This window comes from Rhinolophus sinicus, linkage group LG02 (genome assembly GCF_036562045.2).
Source record: "Rhinolophus sinicus isolate RSC01 linkage group LG02, ASM3656204v1, whole genome shotgun sequence".
Taxonomy (NCBI): Eukaryota; Metazoa; Chordata; class Mammalia; order Chiroptera; family Rhinolophidae; genus Rhinolophus; species Rhinolophus sinicus.
This window is the reverse complement of record NC_133752.1, coordinates 103,090,821-103,108,031: the sequence shown is the minus strand read 5'-3', so window position 1 is coordinate 103,108,031 and position 17,211 is coordinate 103,090,821. Positions and strand designations below refer to the sequence as shown.

General features: G+C 41.9%; 1 protein-coding gene across 4 annotated transcripts in view; it reads right to left on the bottom strand.

Moving 5' to 3' along the window:
* The window catches only part of SFMBT2 (Scm like with four mbt domains 2), a 201,950-nt gene that overhangs the window by 158,829 nt on the left and 25,910 nt on the right, over window positions 1–17,211 (bottom strand). For all 4 annotated transcript variants that reach the window (XM_019738254.2, XM_019738252.2, XM_019738251.2 and 1 more), the window contains exons 2-4: window positions 16,481–16,632; window positions 8,795–8,889; window positions 6,355–6,595 (exon numbers count right to left, since the gene is read on the bottom strand). In XM_019738254.2, the coding sequence (XP_019593813.2) occupies window positions 6,355–6,595; window positions 8,795–8,889; window positions 16,481–16,580 (436 nt within the window). In that variant the 5' untranslated portion in view covers window positions 16,581–16,632. The remainder of the gene's footprint in view (window positions 1–6,354; window positions 6,596–8,794; window positions 8,890–16,480; window positions 16,633–17,211) is intronic.

Sequence of the window (17,211 nt, the reverse complement as noted above, 5' to 3'; positions counted from 1 at the left end):
AATATAATATAATACCAGGTCTGATATTAATTTTTGCTCCAAAAGATGCATTAGAGCTGATTGTCCAGCTAGGTCTTATTTTTGGGGAAACACGGTACTTAATTTTCTTGTTAATACACAAATGGAATTCCGGTTACAATTTAAGACTGCCGATGAAGACAATGGAATTGTTTAGGTTTTGTTCGTGCTACTAAAATATTTAAATGATAAAATATGAATTGTCAACATTGATAGTGTCACATAACACAATCAAATTCTACTTCTCAGAGTCTGCAGTTAAATCTGTCATCAGGTCACTTTATAGTCCTGTGCACCACCTGCCAGCATCTCTTACTTTCCAATCAACTACAGCAAAACACAAGAAAAGGAAAAAAAAACAGTTCCCCAAAACAGTCCCAGGACCAGGCTTCAGAACCTGGCAGGATCTACCCCCGTAACATAAGGCCATACTCACACTTTCTCCTAACACTTCATGAATAAACATCCCTTTATTCAAATAAGTTATATAATAACTAACTCTGGTATTTTTGATTTAACTTGGAATGATAAATAGAGTCATTCTGGCAAGACGGCGGTTTGCAATTCAAATTACAGAAATTTTCATAATGGGAAAAATAAAAATTAGTAAAATGATTCCTAAGGCACCTAATTCCAATACTTTTACTGCAACAATAGAAACGCAGAGAACTACTTCTCGGTGTGTAAGCTGAGGGCTTTCAGGTGGTCAGGTAGCATCACACATCTTTTTACCTGCAATCTTACAGCCTCCCTTTCTGGGGACTGGCAGGCACCTGCTAGAACACCCCCAACCCCACACATGAAGAGGTGCTGCTGCTACTTGTCAATAAATAACACTGCAACAGTCACTGGATTAAATGACTTCCTTACATTATCACCATAAACAATAATTATTTGTCAGCTGCCCTTTGTGAGCTTTGCGTGTGCTTATGAATAAATCAAGCCCTACTGATTTACTAAGCCAAAACGTTTACATTTTGCTCCTGTAAAAAGAGCTATAATCCTCCACCGCACTTAGTGATGCTGCTATAGAGCATGTTTCTTAATACTTTTAATAGGAAAGATTAGTACCGATTAGCTCATGAGCAGGAACACTGCTTTCTGAACGGCCAGTTGGCCACTAAACCCAGGTCTCTCTAAACGTGTCCTTATTAATGGCACTCTCTGTCCGCTGATGGGAATTACATCTTAATGAAACACAGTGGCGCTGCTGTCATGCTATTTCCTTCCTTGTGACATGCAACATAATAATGACGGCCTGTATTGATTCACAGATTAAATTCATGTAAAAGAGCAAGGCAGGAAAGTACAGGATTGTAAAGAATGCTACGTGCTAGGTAAAACTATCATCAAAAATCATAAAATGAGTCTTTCAGTGCAGTGATGTTAGAAGACGTAGGACAACGCTGGACAACCCAAAATGTCCTAAAACGTCTAGGGCACCACACTCTTCGTCTGACCGCGGGAGGCAATCCTCTCCCTTCTCTCATTAATGGGCAAAGTCTCCCCAGACTCCCTGCAGCCTGCTTAATTAGTCCATATTTTGAAGCCATCGTCCTGAATGATTTAACTCCACTTCCACGGATCTTTCTCACACAGGGACGATGACTGCCCGTTCTCTGGGTTCCATAGGGAAACCGGAGTCTACAGTTCCTCACTGAACAAGATGCCATCTATTGCAGGGGACTACGGACCCCGGCGCTCACAATAGTTTCCCAACCCAGTTTCTAGTCCCTCAATCCACTGAAACTTCATCATCCCCAACAGTAACCTGGAAACGACTTCTGTTCTTCCTGCTGATTCCTGGGCTAGGTTTCCATAGACCCTCATTCCAAAACAAACTCCATTCCTCTTACATACATGGGAAAACTAGCACCTTCTCCCCCCTTCTTTGCTGTACAAGGATCACAAACCAAGGCATGCTAGGCTGGAAAGCTCTTTAGAGATTACATACTATAACCTCCTCATTTCAAAGATTCGAAAATTGAGAGGGGACTCCCGCATGTAGGTAAACCAATGCCAAAGGCAGGATAAGAGCCCCACCTCCTGGCTCCAACGACCATGCTCCTCCCTTGAAGGCATGCCACCCCATTCTCCACCCCCAATTCCTGGGATCAGCACCAAATCCCTCTATCACCAAGAAGCATCCCAAACAAAAACATTACAGATTGCTTGAACTCGTGTTAATATTCTGCAGCACCTTTGCCTTTCAAAGTGAATCGCCACAAAGACTGACCAGGTACAGCTGGAATTTACAATGATATTAGCTCTCTAAGACAGAAACACATGAACAAGAATCCTCATTCAAAAATAGATTCAACGATCCCCAGTGGGACAAAGCAATAATTATCCTGCACTACACCGATCAATAAAACCTTTTGCCCTATGAACGTGCTGTTTTCTGACTTTGTTCTCTGCACCAAAGATTTGCAAGTCTCATTGATTACCTACCAAATTTTGTTAAAGTTCTTTAAAATGAGCAATAAAGAAATTCTCAAAATTAGCATATGTTGTTACTGTTTGTAGGGCCTTCCAATCTTTTAGTCACATTAATGGTTTCCCTCTTTACATGGTTTCCCCATTTTTCATTGTGAATTTGTCTTTTTAAGTGTGTCTGTGTCTTGCCTAATAGCACAAAGGCCGTCGGAAACAAATCTGACGGTGTTTCGGAAACTGTCACTGTGGTCACATTTTTCATCCAAGTGAGAAAGAAGAATTGATGAATAAACTATGCCCTCTTCCTCAAGCAACAGCATGGATTTTTACCAAATGATCACATTAGCTCTTAAGAGTGTTAAAATTCAGTACACTGCAAGTTCTCCCTAAAACTTTTCACTAAAAACTCTTTAAATGAAACCATCTTGCATCCTTTCCAAGGGCATTTAGCTACTAAAGTGTCAAACTTTAAGAGAGAGTCATGAATAAGCGAGGACAGTGAAAGGGAAGGCTGCAGCCAGGAGTCAGGACCTGCATCTCGGTCCCCTTCTGTGTCCCTCTCTGGCAGTGCCCCCAAGTGTGTTTCTGCTCCCTTGGATCAATGCATGTCTGCCTGTACCCTCCTGAGTGTATGTGGCCTTTGTGTGCAGAGCTGGGCAAATGGGAAGGTCTATAATTCTCTAACTAGAACTGCTATTTTCCCAATATTCCATCAGTACAATTCATCCATCAATAATGGTTGATTTTATGGAAAATCAGTAATCAAAGTGAAATTAATAATTTATTTTGCCGTGTATAATGCGCACCCACATTTCTGGCCCAAACTTTCAGGGAAAAATCTCTTTTGTTTTACGTTTTCAATTCAAATTTGTATTTGTTTACATTTGGGTGCTTGTTTTTTGTATTGTAAAGGAATTTTAACGTTTATTTTTTAACATATTATGGTACAAGAAATTTTATACAACAAATAATTACAAAACACACGAATACAAGGTAAAAGAAATCTTATGTACAGGTAACAAATTTACGATATTTACGCATCACAGAAGGCCAAGAACTCTTCGTCGTTGCAAGTTCATCATAAATTCAACAAAACCGATTATCGCATTCCAGGGAATTATTTTGCATATGGATATCATTATTTATTTCTAGAGTTAACACTTTTAACTCATAAGCATAAATAAAAGAATTAAAAACACTTACATTGATACGGAATTAGTATTACCCATGTACAAGGCACATCCTTATTTTTCCCTCACAAGTTTGGCCAAAAAAGTTGCATTATACACTGCAAAATATGGTATATGATACGTTCTCGCCTCAGTGGTTGTTTTAATTCAAAGCCAGATGAAATAGTCAGCCTTTAAGAAGAAGGAAATCCTGTCACATGCTACCAAAAAGGACAAATGTTGCAAGATTCCACTTATCTGACACATGTAAAACCATCAAACTCAAAGAAGCAGAAAGTAGAACAGTGGATGCCAGGTACAGAGTAGGGGGATGGGGAGTTACTGTTCAGTGGGTACAAGGTTTCAGTTATGCAGGATGAAAATGCTCCAGAGGTCTGCTATACACCATCACGCTTACAGTTAGCAATAATGTACCATACATTTAAAATTTTGTGGAAAAGGTAAAAATAAATAAATAAAAATGTCACTTCCGGCACAATTTAAGCTGGGCCTGGGACTAAGACAAGATTACCAAAAGCATTACAGTATAGTGTTTACCCTATTCCTTGCTTATGCAGAACTAGAATGTGAGAAAGGAATAAAACCTGACCCATTAACAACCATTCTCCAGGGCTCACCTGAAAAGCGCTCCTCAACAGAGGTCAGAAATAAAGGCTCACACTTCTATGTATAAAGACCCAACCAAAACTGGAGGTGGGGGGAGGTGATCAAAGTCCTCTACTCAAAGAACCACACAACTCAAAGTACAGTTGCACCCAGATGTCCAACAATTGACAAATGGATAAAGAGAATGTGGTCCCTCCATATGATGGAATATGATTCCGCCATAAAAGAATCTAAGTCCTGACCATGCTACAATATGGATCAGCTTTGAATACAATATGCTGAGTACAAGAAGCCAGACACAAAAGGCCACAAATTATAGGATTCCATGGATGCAACAAGTCCAGAAAAAACAAGTCTATACAAACAGAAAGCAGATTCGTCACTGCCAGGGCCTGGGGGTAGGGAGAAACAGAGAGTGACTGTTAACTGGGTACAGGGTTTATTTATGGGGTGATGGAAATGCTCTGGAATTAGACAGTGATAGCAGCTGCACAACCTTGTGACTATACTAAAAATCACCAAACTGCGCACTTTCAAGGGATGAAGTTTATACTGTGTGAGTTATATCTCATTGAAAACAATCAAAAAGAAAAAAGAAAACAATCAATGTGGGGCACAGTTGCAAACATGATACGCATTATGGGCGCATGAGGCCTTATGAGCAAAGCCAGGATGCGACCTCAGGCGCCTAAGGAAGCATTAGATGAGCTGCCATCTAAGGAGGAAGAGGAGACGAAGAGGTTCTAGGCATAGGAGAGAGCAGGCGCAAAGAACCAAAGAAGAGAGCAAAGACCTTTGCTCCCTTGCTTCTGAGACAATAAAGAGACGAGGTGTTAGCGGAGGCCAAGGCAACAGATTTAATCCTTACACATCACATAAATGCAATTCAAACTCATGCATTTATTAAGACCCTCTCTTTAGCAGGATCTAAACATAACAAAGGGAAGTAAAAAACAAACAAACGGAAAAAAAAAAACACCATAGGCCATTCCAACCGATCAAAAAAACAAAATATCAAAACTTAAAAAGGAAGATAAAATTCAAGTGCTCCGAAAGCCGAAAACAATTGCAAATGTGGTAGACAAATAAACCTTGGAATTTAGCTCTAAAACTTTGCCGATCACTTCGCAATAAAAATCTCCATTCAAAATGAAAAGTGGCAAGCAGATGCTAAGAAGACACCCCACATGCCTGAGAATTAGCACCAAAAGTCTTCAAGTATAACTGCTGCCATGTAATAGAATGAACACAGAGGGGAGGGTGTTGAGATTCAAATATTCACCAACTTGGTTTTTTTCACTTTCTCGGTCAGACGAGTTCCTGTGATGCATTTGTCACATGCTGCCCCTTCTTTGACAGCAGGGTTTTTGAACTACTGGCCGTCTGAGCCCAATAATTCTTGGCTGGGTAGCTGTCCTCCCCACTGTAGGAAGTTTAGCAGCACTTGGCTCCTCCCACCAGGTGCCAGAAGCTCCGCCCTCCTCTCCCTCTCAAAGACACAACTGCTTCCAGACATTGTCACAAGTCCCTTGGAGGGTGAAACTGCCCCAGTAGAGAGCCACTATTTTTCTAGCAACTAAATGGATCTAATCTATACAAGCTTTGACAATTCCCTGGAGAGCAAAGTCATGTCTCCTCATCTGTTTGGTTTCCCACACGCTCCACACCCTGACAGCCTCCCCACAAGAAGGCAGATTAAAACTTAGACCTGTTTCAATGCTTTACAGCACTGTTCATAATGTCAAGTGTTAAAGCCAAAAAACAGCAACATAAGCCATCACCCACGGGCAATGAGACTTCAGCCCTCAGCTTCCCTGTGGCCTCCTTTCCTACCTCTAACCGCGCACTGAGGATAAAGCTCCAGGACCTTGTCTCATCACAGCCCGTGCTTGGCTCAGCTGTCACCATCAGCTCCGACATCTGAAAACGCACCCAGCTCCCCCTCACTCCGGCACCCTCAAGCTAACGAAACCCAGGAAGCAACCTATACAGCGCTAGACCTTCCTTCTAAGTCAGTGACGGCACGGTGACCAGGCTTCCCCTACAAGCATCGTGAAGGAGGATGGCCGTAGGCCAGCCTAACGCCCGGGCGCACGGGGCTCACCATCCGGGGGCATCAGGGCCTTGTTGTTCTGCGTGCACCAGCCCACGGGGTGCAGGTCCGCTATCACCACGTCACACCAGAAGTCGGCACGGCGGTCCTCCCCGTAACCACAGTAGCGCAGAAGCAGCAGCTGCCCACAGGTGGTGATGACAGTGGCCACCCAGTATGTGTCCGGGTTGTTCTTATTGGCCACCTCCAATTTCATCCCTGGCTGGAAGTTGCTCTGAATGCTGATTTCAACCTGAAGGAACCGGAAACACAGCAAAACCATTATTATACCAGACGCATACATCGGAAGAGTACCAGACCTGTTCAAAACGCAGCACCTGCAAACAGTATTTCTGCTGCCCTACGACAGCACTAAGGAAAATGTAATGCGAGCCACCAACGTGGCGCTAAATTTCCTAGTAGCCACATATGAAAAGAGAAAACAGATGGAATTTTAATAAGGTGTTTTATTTAACCCAACGTCATCACTGCAAAATGTAATCAATATAAAATATATTATTGGGATTATTTGCCAACGAAGCCTCTGAAATCCGGTGTGTGTTCTATACTTACAGCACATCCCAATTTGAACAACACACTTTCCACGTGCTCCATAGCTCCAGGTGTAAGCAGGACAGCCTTAGAGAATGGATTTTCTTTTTTATTAATGAATGAAGGATTATAGTCTATTAGTATTTCCCAGCCCTGCCCCCCAAAGAAAGCTGCCCAGTCTGGTTAAAAAAAAAAAAAAAAAAAAAACACCACTAAGGCATCTGATCTCCATGAGTAGCAGCTGTTTAAGAGGTGATGGGATTACAAATGGCTCGTTCAAGGAGCCCATGACACTTTTCCTTTACACATGGCACACAGGCCTGGGGACACTGTGCTTCCTAAAAGGCACTCTACGGTGATTGAAAGGGAGGTGGGAGACCTGGTTGGATTAAAGTGAACAGGAGAGACTCCATATGGAAAGATATTGATCACTCATGGAAAGATGTTGATCACTTATTGGTAAAGAAGGAAAGGAAAACGGTGTCGATCAATATCTCTTTCCCAAACTGCCTCAAGGAACCTAACCAAGTCATCCCAGAAACACTTTTACCTCTTGGTTTCATTAAATGCCACAACCACACTCAAAATAAACTAAGAATTAAAACATTATGAGTGTCAGTATAAAAAAGAGACTTGGGAATGTAATCTATTTTTGTAAGTCCATGCAAATTTAATAAGGTCTTAAATTCCTTTTCAAAAGAACACCTCCAAAAAGAATAAAATGTTGCATTAAAATAAAAAACCCAAGTTCTGCTTTCTTAATTCAGCAAGAGAGCCAAAAGCAAGAACAGATTGAAAAAATGCCCCAATTTGCTTACGATACTCAGGCTAAATCTTTGCCCTGGGTAGCACAGTGGAAAAAAATATTTCTCAGAATTAAATTTTCATTTCCAGTAAAGCAATACTAATGATGAAAAACTTAGGTCCTAGAAATTTAGTCTTTTCCTTGCTAATGATATATTGCCAAAATCTTATATAGAAGCAAAAATCTGATAAAAACTCAATCTTTAATTTCCTGGGACTTGCCCTCTGCTAGGCATGCGATTTGCATTGTTCAAAGAATCATTATAAGAATGATTCTTTGGCTTGATCCAAATGTTTTCTGCATATTTATAGTATTTCCTCTAATTTGACTCATCTGCCCACAAAAGGCTATAAAACTTTTATGCATCCTTTCACAATAAATACATACAGCCATTACACCTCCGAAGAAGACATTCCACTTATTTGCCTAGTTTGCTGGCTTTTATTTATTCTAATCTACCGTACCATGTCAGGCTGTGTGTGTGCCTTTCAGCAGCAACGGTTATCTGTCAAATTTGGCTTTTTGAAGTACAGAACGAGGCAAAACACCCATTGAGCACCTACCCTGGGCCCAGCCCTGTGTTACCCTGTTCCCCCAAAAATAAGACCTAGCCAGACAATCAACTCTCATGCATCTTTTGGAGCAAAAATTAATATGAGACCTGATATTATATTATATTATATTATGTTATGTTATGTTATGTTATGTTATGTTATGTTATGTTATGTTATGTTATGTTATATTATATTATAATTATATTATATTATATAAGACTGGTCTTATATTATAGTAAAATAAGACTGGGTTTTATATTAATTTTTGCTCCAAAAGACGCATTAGAGCTGACTGTCCGGCTAGATCTTATTTTCAGGGAAACACGATAGATGAGATAAGCTATAAGAACCAGGCCCATCTTACCTGTAGTTATCTGTGGAAAGCAAACGAATTTCCCCATCTCTTCTTTATTTTTCGGAAATCTTGGCTGAATTTCCCTTTTCTTCTCATTCCGTTTTTCCCAACTAGGTTTGGCATCTTCCTGCAGACTCTCCTCCCTCCCTCCCAATTTAGAGCAGAGAGAGAAGGGGTGCTACGTACGTGTTTGAATGATGTGTGAGGGGCCGCACTGGCACCCATTTCTTCCAAGTACTCGCCCCAGTTAAAGCCGATTTCCTCCAAGCTTGAACCTTCTTCTGTTGAAAGACCAAAAAAAAACAGAAGACTATCAAGACCAGAGTGCAGAATGGAAAGGCACTGGCCTCCAGTGAAGACCAGAAAAGCTTTAACACAAGAGACAACGGATTCAATGGGTTAGGAGGATATTGTTGAATTCTTTTCATAGCTTCGGTTTGCTGATTTTAGAGACAGTTGACTGAAGAAAGGAAACACTGAAGAAATTCTGCTTGGATACCATGACAAAATCAAGGGTAACGCTAAGTACTCTTAGGCAAATGAAATGCAATGTGCTTCACGGCACATTTGTCACATGTTAGTGTACTGTATTAGTCTAGAATTAGCCACTGTGGAAATGACATTCTTTGGGTAGGTTTGGGGACAAAGTGAAGGAAACCACTGGGCACTGAGTAAGCCCCATGATGTATATACTGGCACTGGCACCTTTGTCCCCTGGCTACCTGCTACAGCTGAGGATTATGCAATAATAGCATAGATTGTTAGTGTCATAAGGGACTTCAGAAAACATTAATGTCATTTCAAGGGGGTGGGGGACATGAGGCCCAGAAGGATTGTTCAAGTGTGTGAGGCCATTTGGCAAGTTAAGGACAGAAACTGAACAGCTGCAGACAGACCCAATGCCCACCCTGTCCAGGGTCTGCTCTCCCATCTTCCGCCGTGACGGAGCTCTCAGGGCAAGGCACACCGAGGGAAACCAACAGGATGTGTTTCTCCAATTATAAGGATCGAGAAGTACAATCAAACGCAGTAGATGGCTCTTAAAATGATCCCTACTTTGGCTCTGAAGGAAATCAGGTAATTCCCGAAACAGTCACGACTGTATGTAAGATATAATCTGTATACTTGAAAACCAAATAACTCGTTTTAAAGTACAGCACAGAGAACATCAGTGTTGTGTCAGTTTCAAATGGAAAGCAATAATACATTGTAAACATTATTTTAACCTATCGTAAGGACAGAACATACAGAAGAGCTGTTAAAACACGCAGGTAAGTAAGAGCTTCAAAAGTTTAGATTTTTCTTTTCTTGCTCAATAATGTCCAACCATGTATGTTCCACTAGCAAGAGCCCACTTCACTGGCCAAGGACAAATACTGCTTTCCATCCTGCTATTTACACAGAAGTGGTACACCCTGGCAGGTGGGCCATGGGAACCAGAGATGGGAGAGTCTAAGAAAGCCTTGTTCTCAGAGGCTATCACTACTTTGTTCCGAGACTTTTAAATGAGAAGAAAAGGACTTTTATTGTGATACTCTGTATAGTCTCAGAACTTGGTAGAAGAGGATAATTTTGGTAAAGTCAGAAGATGCTAAGTAGAAAGGCAGTTACCTTCAATTTTGTCTTCTAAATCAAAGTTGCTTAAAACGGCCTCCTTAAACTATACGCCTATCAAGTGGTTTATAGTCAAATGTCCAGGAAAATAAAAAGCCATCTGAAGAGAAAACCTTCCCCTTGTATCTCTTCCAACCTTCTGCTTTACCCAGGGACTTACGCCCCCTTCTATCAGAAAAGTGCTCCCTGAAAAAAGTCAGCAGGTCCTGCAGCCACCAGCTAACAAGGATGCCAGGCGGTTTCCAGCCGCTAAGACGCAATGAGGCAAACCCAAAGAGAAAGCAGTCATATTCTGGAAAATACATCTGGTGTCGCCCAACAGCTCCGCCCACAATTCTTTCCTCCCAAACATCATTGGACATCCATTACCAAGTTTGCTTTTTGGTCCACTAGTCAGAGGCATCACATCGGCACTATTTCTTTGCCAAGATGACCTGGAGCCTTATCTATCTAACTTGGTAGCTAGTTGGTAGCTAACTTGCCACACTTTGTTTGCACCCTACCTGTCCTGCCTCAGCTCAGCCCATGCCTCCTACAGGCCCTGCCTGGCCCAGCCCAGGTCAGACACTTCCAGCTCCACAGTGACCACACACCACCACATCAAGGTCATTAAGAGCCGTGCGGTATTAGAGTGTCACCTCTCTGCTCACTGCTTTACATGCATCACTTCCTTACTCCTTCCAAGAACCCTGACAGATGGGTACTATAACCCCATCTCACAGAAGAAATGACAGGAGTCCATAAAGGCTAGAGGCACTGCGGTCATACAACGGTCCAGCTAAGGAGACAGGAGTCCAACGTAGGCTGTCCGATTCCAGGCTGGACTTCTGACAAGGCACCTTTTGGTGTCATTCTCCTGCCTGTATCATGCATTAGACACCTCTATTCACCACCACCACCTGCTTCTCCACCTGGAGACTCCAAGACCCACTTCTCTGTCTTTCTGAGTTAGTGAGCACCAGAGCATTCCAGAGCCAAATCAGCCAACGAGAAGACATAGGGCTGGAGGCTCCAGCCACCTGCGGAGAGCAGAACAGGTCCCCTGGGACCTGCTTGTAAAGGAGGAGAGAACCAGCGTGAAGACATGGGCATAAAATTCAGTTCTGGGTCCACTGCAGTGGGAGATCCTAGGGGAACTCCTGGGTAAACATTTTCTGACAATTATCAGCTGCTGAAAAATGAAACAGGCTTTCCTAGCGAGTGCTCAGTTCCTGCCCATCAGAAACTTTCGAGACTGAGCCGTTAGGAGTCGCCCGCTACAGGGGGTGCCCGGATTAGAAGGCCTTGATGAACCTCATCCCCAGGACCAGAAACAACCCAATGAGTCTCTCTTCTAAGCAGTGGTGAGAGTAAGGCCACAGCCTGCCTTTCTCCACTTCAACTGTGAGGTCATTCCTTATGGCTCTTTATTCTTCATAAAAGTCTAATCTAGGCTATCAGCATCTTACCAAAAATTTTGTTTCCACCAAATCTGGATTCATTACAAGCCACGTTTCCAGTCTCTTCTCCCAATACAGTAAGCAGTAGAGACTTTCGCACTCACTCTGGTATTCATTCATTCGGGTTAACCAAGAGAGGAAAAGGTACCACTGTGACTCCCATTGTGTGTGTCAGTAAGAAGAGTGCTGAAAAAAGCTGTTAGCCTTTGCTGTCTAAAAAAAAATACTAAGTGCCCAAAAACTCAGACCTAGAATGGGATTCAGAATATTACAAAACCGTTATGACCAGCACTGGTAACTTGAAGCGTACCGTTTTAACAATGAAATCCCATACAAAAATGCCGAGTTCCTCACCATCCAGCCTTTTCGAATCTGTAATTTATTAACACTTCCTCCACTGCATGTGCCCTGAGCAGCTGATTCTCTAAAGACATCTCAATGAGCAATAGATAAACACACACAATGTTTACGAGTGGAGGGCTCATAAACCCACAGCAAATATTTACCAATGATTCATAAACCTCCTAAACCCATAAACATTTTATCAAGGAAACGCTGACAACCTCCTGCCTCTGCAAATGAACCAATTGGAGGCATTGCCCCATGACGTAATGAAAATAGGCTATGAAAAGCAACTAAGAAAATGTCACAATTTAAAAGAAAACAGGCTCGTTCAGTAGTGGCAATCCAGTTTGGGAAAACAGAAAGCTGTTTATGTGACCAGAATGTTTCATAACAAATAGAAAAAGAATACCTTAATAAAAGTTGCAGTACAAGCTACTTTACAGTGAAAAACGGAACAAACAAACACCTTTTTTTTACATAATCAAATCTTGAGTTGTACAAGTTTACAATCTGAAATGAGGCTAACTTTGCAAGGATGAATAGTAAAGCCCATAACCACTACTCAATTTTTTAAAAATGGAGAGAATTGTCAGATTCAGCATAAGCAAAATCTTACAGAGCACCTCTTTGTGTGCTAGATATTTTATTTCAATGTGGAAAGAGAAAGGAAGACATTAAATCTTTGTTATTTTAATTGCTGGTAATCTGCTCATACTATCAGAAGGATTAGAAAATAGATCCATTGTGGGCATAAAACAGACACCCCGTTCGAATGCAAGTTGGACGGGCATGGGCAACGCCAACCATAGCTAAGTGCGCAGCTGCAGGACTACACGAGGGAGGAGGGGGCAGTCACCTGAACGGAGGTCCTCATAGCTGTCTCAGCTACCCAGGCAGCCAGAGAGATGGCCCAGGGAAAAAAAAACATAAAAATGACCCAATCTCCCAGCGAGGGGAGGCAACAACTATTCGAAAGAAAGTTTAAAATAAAAGGGGAGGGGGACATTATGCAGTCACACAGAACTAGTTCTCAGCATGAAGAATAAGAGATCCAAATTTCTCTAATAAGAATATTGACTCCTGGGGTGGCCAGTTGGCTCACTTGGTTGGAGCGCAGTGCTCATGGCACCGAGGTCGCCAGTTCGATCCCCACATGGGCCTGTGAGCTGCGCCCTTCACAACTAGATTGAAAACAATGACTTGACTTGGAGCTGATGGGTCCTGGAAAATCACACTGTTTCCCAATATTCCACAATAATAAAAAAAAAAAGAATATTGACTCCTTTCCTTCCAGAATAGAAGAGACTGTGGACTCCAGTTCATATATTCTAATACCAGGGGGAAAAAAGAAAAATCAAGCCCACGTTTCCAGAATAATTTTTTTTACTTAGGCTTGCCCAATCTAAATGTGCAATACTATTTTATCTACAGACTTCATCAGGAAATTACATTTAGCCAGCCTGGAAAAATAATGTCAAGGAATCCATTTATCAGTATGTCAACATAGTGTTTTGCTTGCTTTTATCAGGGCAACTGGGGAAGCCTAGAGCCCAGAAATCCAATTTTGGTCCATGTCCTCCTCAGTGTTTCTGTCCTTTCTGTCCGCTGGGAAGACCTTCTGTTGCTCTGCCCTTGCTTATCCCAGTGGTGTCTTCAAGGCTCCCAAAGGAGAAGTCGTTTTTCCACTGTGCCCATTTCGTTCACGGGACTCCGGTGTCAGCTATCAACCCCAACTCCTTAGGAAAAGAGGCAACACTGAAAACGAGAAAACTGTTAATGACATTCTGAGTCCTTGTTTTAAGCTGCAGCTTTCAGAGGGACGGATTGTGAGTGTAGGGACCGCAGCAGCTGGCCATGAGGCCCCAAGGAACCCAAGACACAAAACACCAGAAGCAGCCAGGTCAGACTTCCGTCTTTGGGCCCCATGATTCAGTCCGAGAAGAGATGGAGGCACTTATGTGTAGTCACCTGTCAGGGAGACGCAGTCATGTGTCGCATAACACATGGGGAGAGGGGACGGGAGACGCGTGGAGGAAGAGAGCAAGAAAGAATGTGAGTGTGTATCCAGGGTGACTTCTCCCTGCGCTGAGGGCAGGCACGGCCCAGTGTTTCAGAGTTCAAGGCTATAAGCCTCAGGATGACAGAGAGGAGATCCCAGCTCCAATGTGAGAGCCAAGGAACCGAACTTTGTCAACCAGCTGCCTCATCTGCTATTTCACTGGGTTGTGAAAGGATGAAATGATTCAACGCATGTAAAATGTTCTTTGCAGAGAGTGACTCCCATGAACACAGGGTCATGTACCTATTGTCCCTCATTTGAGAGTCAATGTACAACCAGCTGAAGAATGCTGAAATTGACTTCTGCTCCAATCCGAGATGGAAATCTCATCTGAAATGCTTCCCGGGACAAGACCTTTGGCACCAAGACACCACCAGGCCCTAAGCATGTCACACTTGGTCCCAGAACCAAATATCCACACAACGGATGCCAGACAGAAGATACCGTGTTTCCCTGAAAATAAGACCTAGCCAAACAATCAGCTCTAATGTGTCTTTCGGAGCAAAAATTAATATAAGACCCAGTATTTTATTGTATTATATCATATCATATCGTATTATACTCGGTCTTATATTATAGTAACATAAGATCGGGTCTTATATTAATTTTTGCTCCAAAAGACGCATTAGAGCTGATTGTCCATATAGAGAAGAAGAAAAAAAGGGTTACATCCACTATCTAAAAACTGTTAAGATTAGAGCTATTAGAACTACTAGTTCCATTAAAGATATTAATACCTTGGATGATTCAGACTTCCCAGCACATAGGAGCAAGGACCTGACACACACGATGGGCTTTCGGTGTGGCACAGCCCAGCCAGGGGCATAGGATTCTGGCACTCACACTTCCCCCTCCGTAAGATCACCCACAAAGAAATTCAGTACAAATCATTTTCCTGACACCGTATTATTGTTAATAAGTTTCAGAGTGTCCTTAAGCTAGAGAGACATACTGCAGCTGCCTGAAAAGGAAAACGTACACGCAGTTGGCTTTTGACCAGTTTTGAAAACATACTACTGAAAATGATGCTGTTATAGATGTCAGAGGTGTGCACAACAAAAATATGGTAAAAGTTCCGGGACTCCAAAAGGGAAAAAATAACCTCACTCAGCAAACGTAAGAAGGACTTTTTGAAAAAGCATAGCTACACTTAAATGAAAGTAGCATAATTAGGATGAACTTTCAGCCTATGGGACATGCCTTCTCAGAAAAAGGGCTCCCGTATTTCCACTGGGAGACGAAGATTAAGCTCTGCTTTTAGAAGTTTCCTCACTCCTACTTTATATATAGAAAAGTTGAAAGGGGGAGAATGAGCTGATTTTGAAGCAGATACTAACATCTTTCAGGCAATTATTTCAGGGGGTTCCAGATTTTTTCCAGATAAAGATATAATCAGAGAAATGTAATATAATAATTTCAATGATATCAAGCAACTGTAATTGCCATTGACAGGTCTCAGCAAAATTTGAAAACAAATTCCATGCCTTCTTTGGACTATGGTCAAATCTCCCACTGAATTAACAACTAACACTTTTGTACCCGAGTTCACCACAGCAAATGTTTATGATTCTGAGAGCTAAGTTGTCCTTATTTAATTTGTTGTTATGGAATAGTGCAATCCTTAAAAAAAAATCTTTTAAAATTAAACTATTGTGTAAGTATTTAGAAAAAGATGCATTTGTAGATTCATTGGTTAAATATCAAAATTCAATCAGAGTGGTTTGGTTTGTTTTATTTTAGATTTCCAAAAGGGAGAAATACTTGACCACAAATTCAGAGGATGCAAATTTCTTTCCCACGATGCACTTTTCTGAAAGCTATTTAGTGAAGTGGCACCTATATCTGGGCACGTCTGCTGTCCCCTCTTTCCGGGTATGTGGCAGAGAATTCGATTATCCCACGTCCCACGCCATGGTGGAAACAGGTGACTGGTTCTGGTCAAGAGATTCTGAGCAAAAATGACACCTGTCTCTTCTCAGCTAGACCATTTAATTGCTCATTTGAGACCCTGCAGCTTTGATTCCCCTGTAACGACGAAGCCTGAGGCAGCGTGCCGAGATGGTGGCACTGCAGGTGGTGTCAGATAACTCAGGGGAACACAGCACCCACTGACGGTCTGAACTCGCATAGTATGAATGATTTATAAACACTTATGTGTAAGCCATTGAGATTTTGAAGTGATGTGTCATCTCATTATAACCTAGCCCACTCTGCCTAGTACACAGGTAATACTAATTTGAACCAAACTTTGCATAACTTTCAAGCTGCTATATGCTTATAAATAGGATAGCAAATCCTAGGACACAGGCAGTATGCAAGCTCTAGAAGCGATGCCCTACTGTTTCCTGAACATTTTCAGGAAGATATGGGTCAGGATATCACAAGGCCAAATGGGTCTAAAAAACAAAATGGTACCTGAATCAAGCTCTCCAGTGCCATTAGCTGAGCTCTGATGTGTCTCCAAGGGAGAAGACGAAGGGTCTTGCATATTGGAAACTGACAAACTGCTCTCCATTCCTAAGGTATAAGGATCTTCTTCTCTTAATTCATCCTGCAGGAAGAATTACCTAGGGGCAACCAACAAAGAAAAACATTCAAGCACTTTAATTATATTCACTTGTTTTTAAACTCTCCAAAAAGAACAGCATCCTATCAGGGTTACTACCACTTCATTATAATGTGCAGAGCGCAATGTAATGACAACAGAAAATATCAGAAATCAAGACTGAAAAGAACAAGTCTACTGAAGGTCAACAACAAAGGTCACAGATGAGCAAAACCATCAGTTTTCTACAGGTCACTATCACCACTGAGATGGACACATTTTTTCATCAACAAATAGAATCTATGTTTCAATGCCCAATCTACACTGGTAACGTTGGCAAAACATTCCACCACTCGTCTGTTTCCACCTCTCTCACTCGATGCTGCGAAGCAGCTAGCACATCTGAGCTTCAGCATTCCCACACACAGGTAGGGAAGATGTCTGGTGTGTCCCAAGCAATCGGTACCAAAAACAGTTGAAATATCGATGTTTGCAAATAATGTGCTTTCTGACCATTTTGACTTTTCCTGTAATAGCATGGCTATTCCACCTTTGCATTCTGACATGACTCATAACAGGTTAAAAATTATTGTCAGTTCTC